Raw genomic sequence first — 20,532 nt, forward strand, 5'->3', positions numbered from 1 at the left:
TGCAGTAACAAATGATCCCCAGACCCTGTAACTTACAAAACAGGTATTATTTTTCACTCCAGCCAGCTGGCTAGGACTCTGATCCACAGCAGCCCTTAACTGGGTCATAGCTGGTCTTCCAGCAGAGTGAAAAAAGGAGGAGTCGGGGATTACAAAACAACTCTTACAAATCTGCTCAGAAGTGGCGTAAATCACTCCATGCATATTTTATGTCCAAAGAGAATTTCATGATCGATATTTTTTTAATGTTTATTTATTTTTGAGAGAGGGAGAGAGAGAGTATGCAAGCGGGGGTGGGGCAGAGAGAGGGGGAGACACAGAATCCCAAGCAGGCTCCGGGCTCCGAGCTGTCAGCACAGAGCCCGACACAGGGCTCGAACTCATGAACCATGAGATCATGACCCGAGCTGAAGTCCGACACTTAACTGACTGAGCCACCCAGGTGCCCCCTGCCTTTAAAAAAATGTTTATTTACTTTCAATCTTGACCTCCCTGGGAAGGTCAAATATAATCCCCCTTCATAGGTACAGGCAATGAAAATTTGAACAACAATCAAATCTGTCCGAGCATCACCTACTTTTCCTCTCCCTCCGTCCCCTTCTACGGCCCTATCGTCATCTTCAACACCTCAGAGCCAGCGCGTACTTTATCTAGAAGAAGCAGGATAGTGTGTTCTTCAAACTGTACCATATTTGGTACAGACCACTAAAGTTCCAATGCCTGTATTCTTCAAACTCAAAACGCTTTTCTTTAGAAAGTCTATTCTCACGTGTGTTTCTGAAGCGTGCTTTGAAAGATCAGATGAGGAGACCTGATACCCCCCCTTTCTCTTTTTTATTCCGCACTGCCGTCCCTTCCCTGGGTAGGAAGCAGAAAAACACGAGCTGCTTCCCAAATGGAGGAGAACCACATGGGAGAACAGGAAATATGTGAAGAGGCCATCAGTTAATAAAATGCACGCTAGCAGGGTAGGCTGTGTCTGTGGAGAAGTAGAAAGTTCCCTTTTCGAATGGAAGTATCTCCAGCTTGAAGACCGAGACTGGCGTGATATTGGAATTGTCTACCGGAGTTCTCTGATACTAGGGATGTCCAATAGAACTTTCTGAGATGATAGGAATGTTCTATATCTGCACTGTCCAGTATAGCCCATGTGGTTATTGGGCACTCACAATGTGGCTAGAAGGACTGAGGAGTTCAATTTTTTTTTTAACGTTTATTTATTTTTGAGACAGAGAGAGACAGAGCATGAACGGGGGAGGGGCAGAGAGAGAGGGAGACACAGAATCGGAAACAGGCTCCAGGCTCCGAGCCGTCAGCACAGAGCCCGACGCGGGGCTCGAACCCACGGACCGCGAGATCGTGACCTGAGCCGAAGTCGGACACTTAACCGACTGAGCCACCCAGGCGCCCCTGAGGAGCTCAATTTTTAATGTTTAGTTTTGAGAGAGAGAGACAGAGCAAATGGGGGAGGGCCAGAAAGAGGGGGAGGACAGAGGATCCCAAGTAGGCTCCCTGCTGACAGCACAGAGCCCCACGCGGGGCTGGAACTCACGAACTGCGAGATCATGACCTGGGCCGAAGTCAGACGCTTAACCGACTGAGCCACCCAGGTGCCCCTGAGGAGCTAAATTTTTAATTTCATTTAATTTTAATTAACTTAAATTTCAATACCCAAATGCAGTTGATGGCGACTGCATTTATCGGACATTGCAGTTCTAGATGTTAGCAGAGATAGCGTTGCTAAAAGTCATACAGTGGGGGCACCTGGGTGGCTCAGTCGGCTAAGCGCTGGACGCTTGGTTTTGGCTCAGGTCACGATCTCACGTCTTCATGGGTTCGAGCCCCGCATCGGGCTCTGGGATGGCAGTGTGGAGGCTGCTTGGGATTCTCTCTGCCCCTCCCCCACGTGCACTGTCTCTGTCTCTCTCAAAATAAATAAAACACTTTAAAAAAAAAAAGTCATACAGTGACCTTAATGCCTCTCTGTTATGTCTACATATAAAAACCAGGCTACCCCCTGGCTTTTAAAAATATCACAAAGTGGAAATAATTGCAGTTTCTATAAAAACTATATTGACTTTATAAGCAGAGCACAGTTGGTTAAGAGCAAATCATGCCTTCCCTTATTAATTGGCTGGAGTTGCCTGACCTAATAAGAGGAGGCTAAATTCACAATTAATTAAAGATTTCATGTTCATTCAGCCAAGACTTGCCTCAAACCATCTTTTGTTCAGCTGCCCAGCAAGACACGTAGAACCATATTTAGGCCATCTTGCATCTATAATCAACGTATGCAAAATATGCCATCTCAAAGAAGTTCTCTCATTGATGAGATTCGTCATTCTATTTCGGAAGAGCATTTTGCTCTATTGTGCAAAGTATAATCATAGTTGTAGGCAACGAATGTATGACATAGAAATTTATATGTTAGTTAATTATTGGTAATTTAGCAGATAGTTATCTTTGCTTATCTGCTGGGCAATATTAAAGGTCTATTAGAGAGGAGAACACGGCGGCTTAGAGAGGTTATGTAATTTTTTCCAAAGGTTATATAATTGGGTTTTGGAATTCTAACATACGAACTCGTGTCTGATCCAAAGCCCCTACCAGCCAACAATACTATTCTTACTTGACAGGTGATGAGAAAAACCTATTTGGAATCACCTATCTGTTCTGAAGCACGGAGCCTGCAGAAAGTCCCAATCCCTTTTCAAAGAGTCAACTGATCCTAATGGAGAACTGTTGTGGAGCACCCTCCCGGCCTGCCACAGCTGTTGCCCCTTGGTCCCCTGGAGGTGGAAGGGAAATGGGAACAGCTACGACACTGGGATGTAAGCCACGCAAGGAAGTCGCCCCAGTCAAGCCGCTTGCGTAGACACGATGCTGCGATGATCCTACCCTTCCTCTATCTGGGCTTCTGGTTACTTACTGGGTATGGTGAAAATCAAGGATGAAACTTCTGTGACGCCTGCCCTGCAGGGCCGAGCCCCGGGCCCCAAGCTTAATTGTGCACCTCAACAACTACCAGGTGGCCTGACGCAATATTATGAGCCACGTACCCGCCGGCCTAAATCTTCTTCCCGTGAATTCAAAACAGCAATGCCTCACATTCACTTAGAATACAATGAAAGGCAGATGCTCGCTTTCCTTATCTGCTGTTGGAGTCCTGGTTCCACTTTTGCTATTTTTAAAGCCGCGAAACCTTTCCCTTCCTGGAGTGCCACAGCGCAACCCCATCCCCCCCGCCCCCCCCTCTCCCGGACCCCGCCCGGCGACGTGACCGGCCTCCACCTCCGCGCGCCTCCGTCCTTGCAAAACTTTGCACGCGGCAAGGTGGGCAGCGGGGGCAGGACTACAAGTCCCAGAATGCACGGCGCCCGCCGCACAGGCGCAGCGGGGACCACCCGGCCAGCCGGCCAGGAGCCTGCGGAGCCTCCCGGGTCCCCGCGCCGGAGAGGGGCTGGGGGGCAGGCGGCCGGGCGGACCTGGCGGGCGCCGAGGGCGGCCGCGGGCGTCAGCATGCAGGCGCGGCGGCGCGCGTGAGGAGGATGCGGCAGCGGGCGCCGCGGCGGGCGGAGGAGTAGGCGGCGGTGCCCTGGGGAGGCAGCCGCGCGCGGGCCAGACGGCTCCCGGAGGCTCCGCAGTGCCGCCGCCGTCGCCCGGGAGGCTCCGCGCGGGAGCCATGTAACCTGCGGCGGGCTCCGGGCTGCTCCGTCCTCGCCCCAGCTCCCCGGCCAGCGCGGCAGCGGGGCCACGATGAAGAAGCAGTTCAATCGCATGCGCCAGCTGGCCAACCAGACGGTGGGCAGGTAGGTTCCCCCGGTGCGCGCCCGCGAGGCTGCAGCCGCCGGGGCGCGCAGGTGATGGAGCCCGCCCGGCCTGGCGACCTCGCTCCCTCCGCTCCCCGCCGCGCCTTCCCCCTGCTCCGGCCCCTGCGGGACCGCTCGCGGGCGCGACCCCTCCTCTCGGAACTTCCCCGCCCCCGGAGCCCTTCGGGGGCTCTGCCCGCTGCGCCCCGGCTCCGGTTGCCAAGCGCGAGGTGTGACGCATCCTTTACCTGCGTCCCCAGCTGCCCCTTCACCCCGTCCTCCCTGCCTTTCCCCGGGACTCCCTCCTTCGCCCCTGGCCGCCTGGCTTCCTGGAAACAGGTGTTTGCTTTGATTGTGCTGGAGGCAGCCGACCCGCAGTGGCTTCTCCGAAGATTCCCTCCCCTGCGCCGAGTTCAGGCTTCTCGGGGGTCCAGGGCAAGTGTGGGGCCTGGTCTTCGGCTTGGCAGAGCTTGAGCCCGCCCCTCCTGCCGCGTTTGTTTTCTGGGACTATGACCGTACGAGATTCTGGATCTCTTTATCGGCCGGGTTTCTTAAGGCGATAGGTGTTGGAGACGGGGCTCCGGAGGGGTGAGGGGAGAGGGGGGCAGGGAAGGTGCTGCTGGAATGGCGCTGCTGTGGGCTGGGTCCTAAGACCGATTTCAGTGGAGGGAGGGAGGCTGCAGAAAGGGAGGTCCAACTCCTCTGGAAGATGAGATAAGCAGGGGGTCAGGCCAGGTAGGGGAGGGGAACCGAGAGGCCCTACAGTCGGGGAGAGCCAGGCCGGAGAAAGCTGCAGGACCCAGCCTGCTGTCATCGCGGTGAAATGGGCTACATCTGGGCTAGTGTCTCCAGGAGCCGCTCTGCAGGGTGCCAACATCTATTAACCGTTACATAAGGATTCTGGTGGGTCTCTTCCAAAGCTAGACGTGCTGTGAGCACGGGGGTTGTGAGGCCGAGGGGGGGTTTCGTGGACCTCGTCCTGGCCGCCGTGGCACAGGAATTCAGGTGTGCAGCCGTAAAGCCAAGTGGAAAGCAGAGAACCCAGCCTTGGGTGCAGTTCAAGTGCAAACACATCGAGGGCTCTCCACTAGGTTTACCGGGAAACCAAATACCTTTCTTGGGTGGGAAGTGGAGCCTGAACTGGCGTCTGGTAGGGTGGGGGTGGGGGTATCCCTGGGCAAGAGGGGACCCTAAACTCCCAGGCGAGCATACTGCCCCAATTACGGTGGGCATCTGAGGGCAGGGGATGCGGTGGCTTCTTACGCTTTCAGGGACTCCAGATGGTTTCCAAGTAACAATGTCTAAAATTGCCTTGGATTCATTTCCCTTTCCCAAACACATGTGCTTTAACATGAGGGGGAATTTATGAATAGCAGAGTCAGATTAGCCCAGATTTCTGGCATGGTATCGCCACAGATATAGCCTCACGTGGGCTGCCTTTTGATATGTTGGACACTGAGACCGTGTTTTCCCGTATAGGTCGTTGAGCAAATGATAGTCCAGCTGACCTGTCTTTGATATCTTGATTTCTGCCTCCCTCTGTGGGCTGGCATCAGGCATCCCGACAGACCACCTAAGCGATCAGGAGGCTCCTGGCCGTAGACTCGGATTGCTCGACTCCCTTGGTGTTGGGGTTTCAGCTCAGGGCTCGAATGGGAATGTAAGCAAGGTGTTGGGGCTTCCTCCCTGGAGCCCTGGAAACCAACCATTCATCTCTTCTGCCTCTTTGCAGGACTTGTCTCAGAGTGGTGGTAAGATTTGTGAACCTTAGGCATAAAACCTTTTTTTTTTTTTTTAACCCTCATCCACAGAGGGAATGACAAAGGAACGCGGGGAGTTGGGTTTCAGAACCGGTGAGTGATCTTACTTAAAGAAAGCGCATTCTCGGAAGTCCAAGCAGCTGGTCACCGAGAGGTACTTTCCACCCGTCTGTTGGGACTTTGGTGGATCCCGGCGTGCGAATGAACGCTGTCTGTCTGTCAGATGGCACCCGCTATGTTACGCACCAGGGAAAGTGAAGGCCGGTCCACCACTGTGTCTCACTGATGGGTATCCCTTTTGGTGACATTCATTTTTATTTATTTTTAAGTTCACTTTGAGAGAGCGAGCAGAGTGAGGAAGGAGCAGTGGGAGAGGGGGAGAGAGAATACCAGGCGGGCTCTGCGCCGAAAGGCTCTCCCTCGGATGTTGAGATCATGACCTGAGCGGAGCTCAAGAGTGGGATGCTTAACCGACTGAGCCACCCAGGCGCCCCCCCTTTTGGTGACATTTAGAGTGAACTTTTTAAAGCCAAAGTCAGTTCGTGACGCTTGACTGTTTAAGAGTTTCCAGTGGCATCTCACGGCATTAGCATCGCAGATCTTTCCAGGGGCCTATCGGCCCTTACCGACTTGATTCCTCTCTGTCTTCCCATGCTTGTTCTGTTGAGCCCGATCTTCGTTCACTGTATTGACAAGATGAAAACCGTGTACCGTAGGGTCCACCCCGATAACTCAAAGAGGCGGCATTTACTTTGTCTTCTTGAGAAAGCAGCGAGGTGCGGGATCCTAACACCGCTTCTTAATTTCTGGAGTCTGTAGAAGCCACAGGACTGAATGTTTGGAATTGGTGGATCGATTTATGCAGTTGCTCTGGTGGAGACGCTGGCTTCTCGCCCTTGCGTGTCTGGGAAGAGACGGCTTTCCTGTGTTTGAGGGAAGACCAGCCACAAGTTTGAGGGTTATTCCTCCTCGCGGCTCTTTACCCCCTTCGCCTTCCATAAAATTACGGGTTCTGGAGAGCTTCTGAACACACAAGAGTTAGGGACCGGGTGAGTCTCCTTCGCGACTTAGGAGTTGCCGTACTTAAACGTCCTCTGTGGTTGCTAGTATTTTCTCTCGAAGTGCTCGCGCCTGAGCGCAGAGGGCATCAGCAACTGTGAAGAATTTATAAAATCCACCGATCGCATTTAACCGGGAAGAGCGTCGTCTCTTCCCGCAGCTGCTTGTTTCGTTTCTGCATGGGTTCTTTCTGCTTTGAATTTTCTCCTTTCAGTGCCTTGCTTTCCCTCCTCCGTCCTTTGGGAAGCCTTCCCTGGCCCCGCAAGCCTGGACCCCCGTGGGCCTGACACTGCGCTCAGCACTAGGACATGCCAAGTGAAGTGTAGCTACAAGCATCTTTGGGCAAATGCTGCGGCCATTACTGGGTTACCTGCACTACGGCATGCGCTCATACATTCACTCACTTCTTTCTTCCCTCCGTAAATGTGTATTGAGTGTCTGCTAAGTGCCGGGCCCTGCTGTGGTTCAGGAAACCTTAGAGTGTGGAGTAAACAAGATCTCTGTCCTCTTGGAATCTGTATTTTTTTAAAAATGTTTATTTTCGAGAGAGAGAGAGCACACAAGCAGGGAGGGGCAGAGAGAGAGAATCAGAAGCAGGCTCCAGGCTCCGAGCCATCAGCACAGAGCCCAATGCGGGGCTCAAACTCAAGAACTGTCAGATCACGACCTGAGCCCAAGTCGGTCGCTTAACCGACTGAGCCACCCAGGCACCCCTTGGAATCTGTATTCTAAAGGCATGCTGTGGTGACATCGTATCGCAGTTTTTATCTTTGCTCGTTTATTTTTCCCTCTAGACTTCAAGTTCGTTGTGGGCAGGGACCCTAATGCCTAGCAGGTAGTAGGTTCTCCAAAATTCTTTGAGAACCGGATCAATGAGCGAGCAAAAGGTCCAGGTGTCGTGGCCGGGGAAGTGTGATGGAGTGGGTGCCTTGAAGACTGGGTACAGCATCGCTGCTGGGCTTTGGAAAGACAGAACAAGGTTTAAGGGGGAGAGTTCGTTCTTGCCTGATTTATACGCCAGTTTGTACCTTCGAGAGCATCTGTTGGCTGCTGGGGTGAGAGGCACCCTGAACGGCATCGAGCATTTTTCTTGGAGGTGGTGCTGGTTTGTGTCAGGAGGAATAAAGCCGTGAGCGGGAATTTAGAGACGCACCCGCAGCGAGAGACGATGGGAGTAAAACCGGCACCTTGATCTGGGGAGGAGGAAATTTCCCCCCACCTCTTCCGCCTCCGGTCTGCACCGTGAGGGTCCCAGTGGCGCCCAGCTCAGAACTGTGAGAAGGGCGAAGGGAGGCTGGCTCACATCCAGCGCTGGGCAAATGGTTGATGAGGTTCATTGTCCTAAGAAGCATGAAGGGATTCTTAGATTTTGACAGCCATTGTCCAGTGGTGGCAACGAATGGGGGCTGTGCTCCTGTGCGTGGTGCATTGACGGGTGGCGTTCACGGTGACTGAGAGTAGGCGAGGGGCTAGGAAGTGTTGGGAGGGAGGCTTGGAAGTTCAGGGCTGTCGGGTTGGCTTATTCGGTTTGGGAGGCTATGAGCTGGGAGGGGAAGACAGAGCTTTGTCTACAGAGCCCCACTTTTCCGTTTCTAGACTGCTCGGCACGCAGCCCCGAGTGGACTTGGTTTCTGGTGCACGGCTTGGCTGAGTCTCTTTGCCGCTGTGCAGCTCTCAGAATATGACTGCAGCAGCCACTGGTACCCAGATAGATGCTGAGGATGCAGAGAGAGCCTCTAGGTCAAAAACAGCCAAGCCAGTGAGGATCTTTTCCTTGAAGGTTTCTCTTTGAGACACCGCCTTGCCCATCAGCAGGCCTCCTGAGAGCCGTGACCCGATCAATAGGACATCAGGGAGAAAGTCAGAAGCCATTCTAAATTAGTCACCAGACCGCTCCATTCCCCACCTATGATTTCCTGTGAGTTGGACCCGGTAGATGGACGCAGGCCCTGCCGCGTCTTCCTGCTAACCCAGCAGGGTCGGGCAGACCCAAACTTGTCCCCGCAAGGAGCACCGTGCGCATTGATTCGGTCTCAGAGCAAAGTTGTCCGTCGGAGTTCCGTGGAAGCCCATGCCTTGCCACCTGCTCTGGTGTGCATATGCGAGATAACAGAACGTACTCCCCACTTGCAGAGCACGCTAGCAAATCTGGAAGGAATATTCTCTGCCCGTGTCTTCTGAGCTCCTTACTGTGCAGATCTGCTGCCTCTCAGCCTTCTGCCGGGCTGTTCTCGGCAGTCTGTGTGAGGCTGCCTGGGTTTCCTGGAGGATGCTGTTATCCCAGACCTGCAAGTCATTGTGAGGGACTGTTCACCGGCAATTAATGACTTTCCTTCCCGCTTTACCTCCGCCGAAGAAATATGTCAATATTCATTAGTGGTTTTCACGATGGGTGATAGGGACCACTTTTTTTTTTTTCCCCCTCTAGGAAAAGTGGGTCAGTAGCCCTGTGAATAAAGCGGTAATTTATGGTTGTTCTTTTTGGAGGGGATTAGTAGGCAATCCCTCTCATTGATAACCCAGAACAGTTCATTTCAAAGGCTATATTGATAACGACAGCCAGTAATGAAATCGTGCTTGCGCTCAGTGTCAGGTGTAGGCAGGAGAGAAAGGGGCTCTCCTGTGGGGCGCTGGGCATCGGAGGAAGCTGGTACCCGGAACCCCACTGGCTCTGGGAAACATGTGGCCATCTAGCAATTTAAAACTATCCTTTCTGTCCGGGAAGCAGATGTTTTTGCTTTCGGTTTCCAACTTTAGAGTTTATTTTTAGAGTAAATGTTTATTTTCCCACAGAATTCAATTTACTTTTTTTAACTTTCTTTTTGGTTATATAAATGCTATTTGTTTATGGTAGGAAAGTTATAAACTTATAGATGGGCAAAACGTAAAACAAAACAGTGGTCAGTAATCTCACTACCTGGGGACTACATTTAATATTTTGGATATAATTTTCTAAGTTTTTAATAGGCAAATATATGTTCTTAAAAAAGAGATAGATGGGGCGCCTGGGTGGCACAGTCGGTTAAGCGTCCGACTTCAGCCAGGTCACGATCTCGCGGTCCGGGAGTTCGAGCCCCACGTCGGGCTCTGGGCTAATGGCTCAGAGCCTGGAGCCTATTTCTGATTCTGTGTCTCCCTCTCTCTCTGCCCCTCCCCCGTTCATGCTCTGTCTCTCTCTGTCCCAAAAATAAATACATGTTGAAAAAAAAAATAAATAAATAAAAAAGAGCTAGAGATCATATGGCGTATACACTGTTTTGCAACCTGCTTCTCCCCGCCCCCCCCGTGTATTACATCTTGAATATCATCTCGTGTCAACAAACTACAGTATAATTTTTCAAGGGTATGTAATATTCTATTATGGTCAACCAATTTCCTTTTGCTCATCACATAGCAAATACTTTTCACTGGTTCACTTTCCTAGGATAAAGCCTTAGAAGGGAAATTTCTGGGTGAAAGCGTATGTGAGTTTTTAAGACCACATGAATATATATTTTATATATAAAAACATACACGCGTATTATACGTACATTCTCGGTAGAATTGCCAATCTCTTCTCCCTAGCCCTCTTTGCTTCTCTTTTAACTTCAGTGAGATAGAGCATTTGTTTAAGTTGACTCGATATTTCTCACCTTTTCTGAATTGCCTGCATAGGTCTTTGCCCCATTTTTCTTAAGTCACGTCATAACTGTTTTTTTTTTTTTATTTTTTGGGTAATTTTTAACATATTAAGCATGTATGTGCTTTGTCATATGCCACACGTATACCCCTATAGTTTTTTTGGCCTTGTGTATTTTGTTTGATGTCTTTTGTAGTATTTTGTGATCTTAAGTCTATCAATTTACGGTTTGTGCTTAAATATTATGCTGAGGGATGTTTTTCCCAGCCTGAGATGACAAATATTTCTACATTTTCATTGCCGTTTACATAATTTAATTTTACCATCAGATTTTATTATTTAAAAAATTTTTTTCAATGTTTATTTATTTTTGAGAGAGAGACAGAGTGCAAGCAGGGGAGGGGCAGAGAGAGAGGGAGACACAGAATCTGAAGCAGGCTCCGGGTTCTCAGCTGTCAGCGCAGAGCCCGACGCAGGGCTGGAACTCACAGACCGCGAGATCATGACCCGAGCCGAAGTCGGACGCTTAACCTACTGAGTCACCCAGGGGCCCCTACCATCAGATTTTAAATTCATCAGTCATTAATTTTGGTGCATGACATGACTTAGGTGTCATATTTAGTTGTTTTTTTTTTAAAGTAAGTAGTTACCCTACTATCAAAATGAATAATGTGAATAATGTAATTCAATCCCACTGTATTGAAATGTCATCGTGTACTAAAAAATTTCATCTACTTGGATCTATTTCTAGGCTTTCTAATTTGTTCTCTTTACCTGTCAGTTGGCAGGAATGAAAGATAGCCTCACCTGCCCAGGGGAGCAGCTGTGGGTTGCTGTCCCATGCTTTGGGTGGGAAGAGCTATGGAGTTGGTCTGGTTCCCAAATCTCAGCTTCATCCAGGGCAACTCCTCGGTTTGGCATTTAGAAATCAACAGCTTTGGGGCACCTGGGTGGCTCAGTCGCTTAAGCATCCGACTTCGGCTCAGGTCACGATCTCGTGGTTCCTGGGTTCAAGCCCTGCGTCAGGCTCTGTGCTGACAGCTCGGAGCCTGGAGCCGGCTTCAGATTCGGTGTCTCCCTCTCTCTCTGCCCCTCCCCCGCTTATGCTCTGTCTCTGTCTCTCAAAAATATATAAACATTAAAAAAGAAAAACACCTCAACAGCTTTGCTTGTCTTGTGGTGCCTTCACCTCAGCTAATCTACCAATTACTCCCTTATAAAATAGAATTGCTTATATTTCCCTGACTTTGCTTGTCTGTTTGTTTTTTTTTTCTCAGCGTTTTTTATTAAGATGGGGGAGACTGACAGTTTTACACCAGTGAGTATGATGCGAATTCTTCCTATCTGGAAATAGGATACGCCTGTTCAAGTCTCTTTATGATCCTATGAAATAGTTTTGTTCGTTTAAGTCCTGCAGAATTTTGCTTTTGTTTTTAGGTAATTTGTCATTGTCATTACTCTTGACTTAATGCCGGGAATCTTTTGTTAAGGTCTATTTTTTTCCTCTTTTTTGGTGGAGAGTAAAAAAGTTACTGATTTTTTTTTTTGTAATTAGCGTAACCACCACCGTCATAAACATATCTCATTATTTTTAAATACTTTTAAGTTTATCTTGAGAGAAGGTGTGAGCAAGTGGGGGGGGAGGGAGAGAGAGAGAGAGAGAGAGAGAGAGCGAGCGCGAGCGAGCTGACAGCACGGAGCCCGATGTGGGGCTTGGTCTCACCAACCATGAGATCATGACATGAGCCCAGATCAAGAGTCGGATGCTTAACCAACTGAGCCACCCAGGTGCCCCACTTTTTAAATTTTATTTATTTATTTAATGTTTATTTACTTTTAAGAGAGAGAGTGCGCGCGCGCGCACGCGCGCACACACACACACACACACACACACGTGAGTGGGGGAGGGTCAGAGAGAGAGGGAGACACAGAATCCAAGCAGGCTCCAGCCTCTGATTTCTCAGCACAGAACCTGACATGGGGCTCAAACCCACATGCCGTGAGATCATGACCTGAGCCCAAGTCAGACACTTAACCGACTGAGCCACCCAGGTGCCCCCAGGCACCCCGCTTTTAAACACTTTTTACAAAAATTGAGGCTATTGAACTTTCTAGGTAGACATGCATATTTTCTGCAAATAATAATTTTGCCTCTTCTTCTCCAGTATTCATATTTATTTTATTTTTTTGTGTAATTGCATTGTCTAGGACTTCTAGAAGAGTGTTAAGATACTGGGGCAGTAAGTGGGCTTCCACATCTCCTTACTGTCTTCCTTGGAAATGCATGACAGCTGGTTCAAGAGATCTTGTTTTTCAATCACATTACCTATTACATGATTTTATGATGTTACTTTGGGTTTTTCTTTGGTGCCAAAGTTAAATTTGATTAACTATATTCTCAGGGTCTTTAAAGATCATCATATCTTTTCCCTTTTAACTAATGTATTCACTTGATAATTTATGCTGTAAATATTTATTGAGCACTTACTGTGTCCCAGACATTGTTTTCATTCTTTTCACTGGGAATACACCAGTGACAGGGTACCTACCCATGAGGACCTTGTGTTTTATGAATTTGACCCCCTACTGTTTTCTAATATTGACCTTTCTGTGCCTTCCTGCAGTCACTCTCATTGGACTTTAATTTGTTTTTTTTTTTTTTTTTTTTTTTTTTTTACAAATACTACATTTAATTTACTGGTAGATTTAATTTATTTAATTTGTTGTTTTAGGGTTTTGGCATTCACTATTCATAAATGAGAGCATCGAGTTTTTTTTCTTTGGCTAACCCTGCCAAATTTTGATAACATTGTACAATGAATTGCCCACTGCATTCTTTTTCTGTGCAGTGGTGAGGTTAAGGAATTACATGTTCTTTGAAGGTTGGAAACAACTTTTCCAGGACATTTTTTGGAGATAGTTCTTTGACAGTTTTCCCAATTTCTTCGTTGGACTATTGATGTTTTCTGTCTTTTCCTGGGTCATTTTTAGTAACATAGTTTGTAGGAAGGCATTCATTTCACTGTGATTTTAAAATTTAATAGGATCTTTTCTGAGTGTAGAATTGTATCTCCTTTATCATCCTAATTTGCATTTCTTTCTCTTTTTTTCATCTAACTAGCTTTGCCAGAGGGTTTGCTTTCCTCCACATCCTGTAGAATCACCTCTTAGGTTTAATCTATTCTTTTCTTAAAAAAATTTCTTTCTCGGGACGCCTGGGTGGCTCAGTCGGTTAAGTGTCCAACCTAGGCTCATGTCCTGATCTCACGGTTTGTGAGTTCAAGCCCTGTGTCAGGCTCTGTGCTGACAGCTCAGAGCCTGGAGCCTGCTTTGGATTCTGTGTCTCCTCTCTCTCTCTGCCCCTGCCCCACTTGTGCTTTGTCTCTCTCTGTCTCTCAAAAATAAATAAATGTACAAAAAAATGTTTTTGTGGGTGCCTGGGTGGCTCAGTCGCTTAAGCGTCCGACCTCGGCTCAGGTCACGATCTCACCGTCTGAGTTCGAGCCCCGCATCAGGCTCTTGCTGACAGCTCGGAGCTTGGAGCCTGCTTTGGATTCTGTGCCTCCCTCTCTCTCTGCCCCTCCCCTGCTCATGCTCTGTCTCTCTCTGTCTCAAAAATAAAAACATTAAAAAATTAAAAAAAAAATTTTTTAAATAAAAAAAATGTCTTTCTCTTTAGCTCTTGATTGGTGTTTTCTTTTTTCTGCTTGTAATAAATTTTGCTTTTTAAAGTATTTTTTTCCTTCTTGATTTCCTTGGGCTGATTGTGTTCTTTGACTAGTCTCTAGTCCTCCGGGTTGTATTCCAGTAGGTCAGGCTCTGCTATGGTCACGTGTGACTTCTGGCACCTCAGTGGCTAAATATAGCCAAAGGTTATTTTAAGCTCACGCGCAATGTGAAGGGGGTCTGGGGACTTCCAAGGACAGCTTCCCATCATGTGTGATTCCGGGATGCGGTCTGATTCCTTCCCCCTTCCCCCCACCCCCACCCCCCCTCCCCCGCTACCCCACCTCCTCCATCTCAACACGTGGCTTTCAGTCACCGCTGAAGGTGAAGAGAGAGCGCAGAAATGCCATCCTTGCTCTTAAATGCCTGGGCCTGGCATTTACAAATGGCACCTATGCTCATATTTCATTGGGCAGAGCTTGTCACAAAGTCCCCCCAGGGGTATGACAGGAGATGGGACGTCTACCGCCGCTGCGTAACCAGAAGTGCAATCTCTCTTCTCTCCCACCGCCCGTCTTTGAAGTCCTGCGTGTTCCCCTGCTCCACGCGGTCCCCTCTGCCTGCCCTGCCCCCCTCCACGATTGTGCCCCCATGAGAAGGTCATTCTTTCTCTCCACCATGAGGGGGTGGCTGTAGATTGTCAGGGTCCTTTATAGGAAACAGATCCATCAGAGGGGGGCATCTTTAGGGTAACCAAGTTTTCCCTTACTGATGCCCAGTCATGATTCCCTTACTATTACTCATGCCAAGATTTGTTTTGTGTGTGTGTGTGTGTGTGTGTGTGTGTGTATTTTTTAAGTCCTTCCTACAATGGGGAAAAGATTAATGAGGAGAACGGAAATTCCCTCTCATCTTGCCACACTGGAATGTCACCGACTTTATGGGATTGTTGCCAGGGTTAAATAAGATAACAAATATAATACCCTTAGCGTAACCCCTGAGGAATAAAAAGCACTCAATAAATTGTGGGTATTACCACTAACCCTTGCTGTGCTGCAAGTCTTTTTGATGGGAGGCCCTTGTTTGGATCTTATTTATAGGCCTGAGTGCCTGAAAATTACAGCCTGAACTTCATAACCATTTGTCTTACGGTCCCAAATCAAACCCAGTTTTTCTGTTTAGTCCCACAGGTGAAATGATCTTGAAACACCAGTAATACTCATGGCCTCATTCATGTAAAACCATCAGGACTTACAGTTACCATATGACTTAGAGTGTTCTAGGTTATGCTGCTGTAACAGAAGCCCTTCAAGTCTCGGTGGCTGGTAGGCGCTGGGCGTAGTCCTCCCAAGCACCCAGGCTGCCATAGCTCTGTTCCCCACCTGCCTGTCTGATGGCGGAGGCAGGAAATGACATGGCTCCTCGTGTTTTCTTCTGGAAGTGACATGCGTCACTTCTACTCACACTTCATTGGCCGAAGTAAATCACCTGGCCGCACCTCACTTGAAGTGGGGCAGGCAAAGGCTGCCTTCATGGACCCAGAAAGGGCAGAACCACAAAAGCCACAGCTATGTCACCTGTAGCCAAGAGCCAGGCTATGTACTTCATAGGCATTATTTTTATGGACTCATTGCGACGTCTGTATGAAGAGGGTGTTCTTTGTAGCCCTGTTTTACAGGTGGGGAACGGAAGCTAGAAGTGGCCGACCAAACAAAGGGCAGAGCCAGACTGGAGCTGGGTTCCTAAGTAGGTCAAGCACAGGCAAATGCTTCCTCCGGTCGGCTCTCCCCATCGGTGGATACTTCAGATTAGGTGGGTTTGCAAGTGCTCATTAACTGCTCTTGAGTGGAATGAAACTAAAAGATGTCACATTCATTTAAGGTAATGGGTATCGTGCATGCAGCCTTAACCACAGAGAGCATACAGTGAAATGTCTGCCAATAGAAAATTCTTCTCTGTGCGTCCTCACTGCAGTTTCAGAGAAAGGGTAAGAGAGCACCATTTGAGACTGTTTTATTTTATTTATTTATTTTTTTATTAGATTTTTATTTTATTTTATTTCATTTTATTTTATCTTATTTTTTATTTTGTTTTGTTTTATTTTATTTTATTTTTTATTTTATTTTTATTTATTTTTATTTTTTATATTTTTATTTTATTTTGTTTTTTGTTATTTCATTTTACTTTATTATTTTATCTTATTTTGTTTTATTTTATTTTATTTATTTTATTGTTTATATTTTTATTTTATTTTATTTTTTATTTTATTTCATTTTATTTTATTATTTTATCTTATTTTGTTTTATTTTGTTTTGTTTTATTTTATTTTATTTTTTATTTTATTTTATTTTATTTATTTTTATTTTATTTTATTTCACTTTTATTTTATTTTATTATTTTATTTTATCTTGTTTTGTTTTATTTTATTTTTTTAGCTCTGTGCACGATGTTGAAAGAAAGCATCTTAGATATCTGCAGAAGCCCTTACAGACTCCTGCATCGCACATTAAGCAAAGACACCTTAAGAAACAGGAACACGAGAAGCAGACAGAACTTTTAGCTCCGACTCCTGGTGCATGTTGTTGTGATCGCAGACCTAACGTCACTCGTGAGTCACTGTCGTGACCGCTCTTTACCGAGCGTGTCCCGTGACACGCACTCGTAGGGTGCTTTGCAGACAGCCCGGCTGAATCCTCGCGACCCCTGGTGTATGTTGTAGAGTTTCCTCATTTTCTACCCGAGCCTCAGAGCAGGTGCGCCGTTGCGAAGGGCGGCAGCCGAGATTTGCTCCCAGACTCGCTGGCTGGGACACGGATGTTCTTTACGACTGTACTTCAGTGACTGTGCAGTAGGGGAGAAGGTGGAAAACACATCTAATATTAGTGGAATGATTGATTCATTGTGGCATCTATGACTCTAACAATCTCTGTTTCCATAACATTTAAAAGAATTGAAGGGCTCAAGAGAAATGTTTAAGAAAACAGGATACAGAAGTCCATACAGAGGAGATTGTACAGGGTTAGAAAAGAATTGCATAGAAAAGACTGGAAGCAAATTGGGAAAGACTGGAAGGCTTAGCGTGTGGTATTTATCTCTGGGCAGGATTATGAGTGATTTGGGTTCTTGCTGCTTGTTCTGTTTAAGAGTTCCAAGTTCTTTAAACATGTGTTCTAATGTTTATTTTTTGAGAGAGAGAGAGTACAAGCATGGGAGGGGCAGAGACAGAGGGGGTACAGAGGATCTGGAGCGGGCTCTGTGCTGATGGCAGAGAGCCCGATATGGGGCTTGAACTCATGAACTGTGAGATCATGACCTGAGCCAAAGTCGGATGCTCAACTGACTGAGCCACCCGGGGGCCCCTTTAAATATATTTAAATGTTACTGTTAAATAATAAATGTTAAATATTATTCAATATTATCTTCATATACTCAATATATACTTATGTGTTTGTATTTATGTAATAAAATATATTAATATATTTAAAATAGATAGATATAGATGTATATGTATATAAAACCCTCTCAGGGCTCAAAAGGGAGCAAAGGTAAAATGTAGCTGGAGTTTCTCATAACGATGTTTTAAGTTCAGGGTCCTGGAAGGTCTAAATAAATATGTTTGACGTTCTCTCAAGCCTTGGTTTCAAACATGGGAAACTTCTTATCTTTATGCTCTGGAAAGGACATGAGGTCAGATCTCATTTTATAGAATAAAATAGTCTGCCCTTAGGAGCGATATGCCGGTAGCCTTGCACGGTTGCTCGCTCTGAAGACACAGAACATTTTGATACTCGGTCTGCATGACCGGGGAGGCCAAGGAGCTGGTGGTTCCCCATGACAGCTTGGGGTTCTCTGGCTGCAGCCCCAGAAGTGGAGTCCGGCCAATCTAAGCAGAAGAGGAGATTGGGAAGGATGGGCGTGGTTCACAGAATCGGAGTGACCTGGTAGTGCCCCTGGAGCAGGACAACAGGACAGCCTCTTCAGAGGCCACCTTCAGAAAGGTTGCTTCCCAATTGTTGTTGGTCATTGAATCCCTCCAGTGATGCTGTCACAGAACAGAGTTCACTTGGTTTGGTGTGCATCACGTGACCTGACCATCCCTTCCGGGCAGTGGGAGGGAGGGTAGGAAGCTGTCTGGAGTTCACGTCCAAAGACCGCAGTGTGGGCAGAGGCTGTTCCCCAAAGGAACATCAAAGGCTTTTTTTCAAAAGACCAGGAAGGAGTGATGGCCGTTTATGATGGCAAGATGGTGACCGTCCTGTAGTCTTCATGAGTGCCAGAGGTCTGCCAACTTACCATGATCTAGAGAACACGACCCCTGGTGTTCAGAGAAACCGTCTTCCGCCCCTGCGTCTCCAGTCAGTTACTCTGAATCTGTCACTGAATTAAATTTACCCATGTCTTCTTTTTCATTTCCGAGTCTTAATTATAGTCTGTGTCTCCGCCCTTGACTCTTGCGGTAGCCTCCTGTTTGTATTCTTGCCTTCGATCTCCTCTCTCCGACTTCCTGCAGCACTGGCCAGACTATATTTTTAAATTCATGGACAGAAGAATGTCCTTTTCCTTCTTTATCAGGTTTTGTTCTGGGGTTGGGGCGGGGGGGGGGGGATGCTAGGACCGTAGGAAAAGTGACAGACCACTGCAGATTCATCTCACAAATGTACGGTCCACATTTATACTTAAGGCTTTGAGAAGTCCTGCAGTAAGGACAACCATTGGCCATTTGTATCACTTAGAATGCTTTGAATTTTAGCAGCAGATGTCCATTCAGCGTGGCTTAAACAATCAGGTAACTTTATTTCAAGTGACAGGGTGTCCAGAGGTCGGGAGAGTCCAGATGCCTTGTGATTAGGAGACCTGCTGCCTTACCTTCCATTTTCCTTTGCTGTGCCTTCAGCTTTGCATCGGCCTCTTCCTCAGATTGGCCTTTTTCCTGGTCAGAATACAACTGAAGGTCTTTGCTTCCTTGCTCATAAACCAAACAGGAGGCAGGGGAGGTGCTATGGTCTGAATGTCTGCATCCGCCCCTCTCCCACAATCCCCACAGCTCCTGCCTTGAACTCCTGATCCCCGAGGTGATGGTATTGGGAGGTGGGGCCTTTGGGAAGTGATTAGGCCATGAGGGTGGAGCCTTATGAATGGGATTAGCGCCCCTATAAAAGGGGCCCCAGAAAGCTCCTTTGTCCCTTCCACCCTGAGTTAGAATACAAAGGCACCATGATGATCCAGAAAGTGGACCCTTATGGGATCAGCTGGCCCCTTGATCTTGGACTTCAGCCTCCAGAACCGAGAAATACATTCCTGGTGTTTATAAGCCACTCAGTCTATATGGTGTTCTGTTAGAGCAGCTCACATGGGCTAAGAGGAACAGCCCACATGGTTCCAGTGATGGAATCAGAGTCCTTTCCTCCAGTCTGAGCCCATTCACTCACATGTTTGCCATTGACCATTAAAACAACATGCTTTGGGGCGCCTGGGTGGCACAGTTGGTTAAGCGTCCGGCTTCAGCCAGGTCACGATCTCGCGGTCCGTGAGTTCGAGCCCCGCATCAGGCTCTGGGCTGATGGCTCGGAGCCTGGAGCCTGTTTCCGATTCTGTGTCTCCCTCTCTCTCTGCCCCTCCCCCGTTCATGCTCTGTCTCTCTCTGTCCCAAAAATAAATAATAATAAAAAAAAAAACACACACACACACACAAAAAAACAACATGCTTTGTTGTTGACCGTTAACCCATGTCGGAGGGAAGGGATTCTGACTGGGCTCTAGCCCAAGTCTTTGTTGTTTTGTTTTTTATTTTATTTTTTTTAATATTTGTTTATTTTTGAGATAGAGCATGAGCCGGGGAGGGGGAGAGAGAGGGAGCCACAGTATCTAAGGCAGGCTCCAGGCTCTGAACTGTCAGCACAGAGCCTGATGCAGGACTCGAACCCACGAACTGTAAGATCATGACCTGAGCTGAAGTCTCACGCCCAACCAACCGAGCCACCCAGGCGCCTCTCCAGCCTGAGTCTTTGAACTAGTCACAGGCAGGGGAGGCAGGATTATGGTGACTGGCTTAGGGCCATTAAGAACCTTTCTGGAGTTGGGGTGGGGAAGCTTGTTCTAAATCTGGAGACCTTCACGGGGAGGGACTGATACCTGGACAAAATCAGACTTCTGTTCAGAAGGGAGAAGGAGCAAAGCATTCTGGGTGGACAGAAGTGCCCACTGGTGCTCGCTCAACCCACCATTTTGACTATGGAAACCATCTCCCGTGGAACGTCTGTGCCTTAAATTAGAGTCTGTTGAATGCTGTCACGGGGAACGTTTGTCTGTAAAGTTTGAATCCTACTTTGGCCACATCTTTACCTTTGATCCAGCCTTTTCCTCCCCTTTCTGTTTATCAGAACTGTTTTTCTTGGATTCCAGAGCCCTGGTTCATATCAATGTAGAAAACGTGGTGTATTGTTTTGTGTAGGTCTATTGTAATCTTTTAGTCTGGTGGCCTGGAGATGCCCCAGCACAGTATCTGGAATATGGAAGGGACTCTCGAACCGTTTGTCACTTTCATGCTCCTTCATTCATTTATTTAAAAAAAATTTTTTTTAGTGTTTTTATTTATTTTTGAAGGAGAGAGAGAGACAGA

The 20,532-nt window shown here is 47.5% G+C and overlaps 1 protein-coding gene across 5 annotated transcripts in view; it reads left to right on the top strand.

Annotated features, from left to right (window-relative positions):
• Positions 1-3,414: 3,414 nt before the first annotated feature.
• Positions 3,415-20,532, top strand: part of ARHGAP44 (Rho GTPase activating protein 44) — a 183,404-nt gene continuing 166,286 nt past the window's right edge. For 2 of the 5 annotated variants that reach the window (XM_023244132.2, XR_002738128.2), the window contains exon 1: positions 3,415-3,809. In XM_023244132.2, the coding sequence (XP_023099900.1) occupies positions 3,757-3,809 (53 nt within the window). In that variant the 5' untranslated portion in view covers positions 3,415-3,756. The remainder of the gene's footprint in view (positions 3,810-20,532) is intronic. The other 3 variants (XM_023244136.2, XM_023244131.2, XM_023244134.2) reach the window with 2 other exon arrangements.

This window comes from Felis catus, chromosome E1 (assembly GCF_018350175.1).
Source record: "Felis catus isolate Fca126 chromosome E1, F.catus_Fca126_mat1.0, whole genome shotgun sequence".
Taxonomy (NCBI): domain Eukaryota; kingdom Metazoa; phylum Chordata; class Mammalia; order Carnivora; family Felidae; genus Felis; species Felis catus.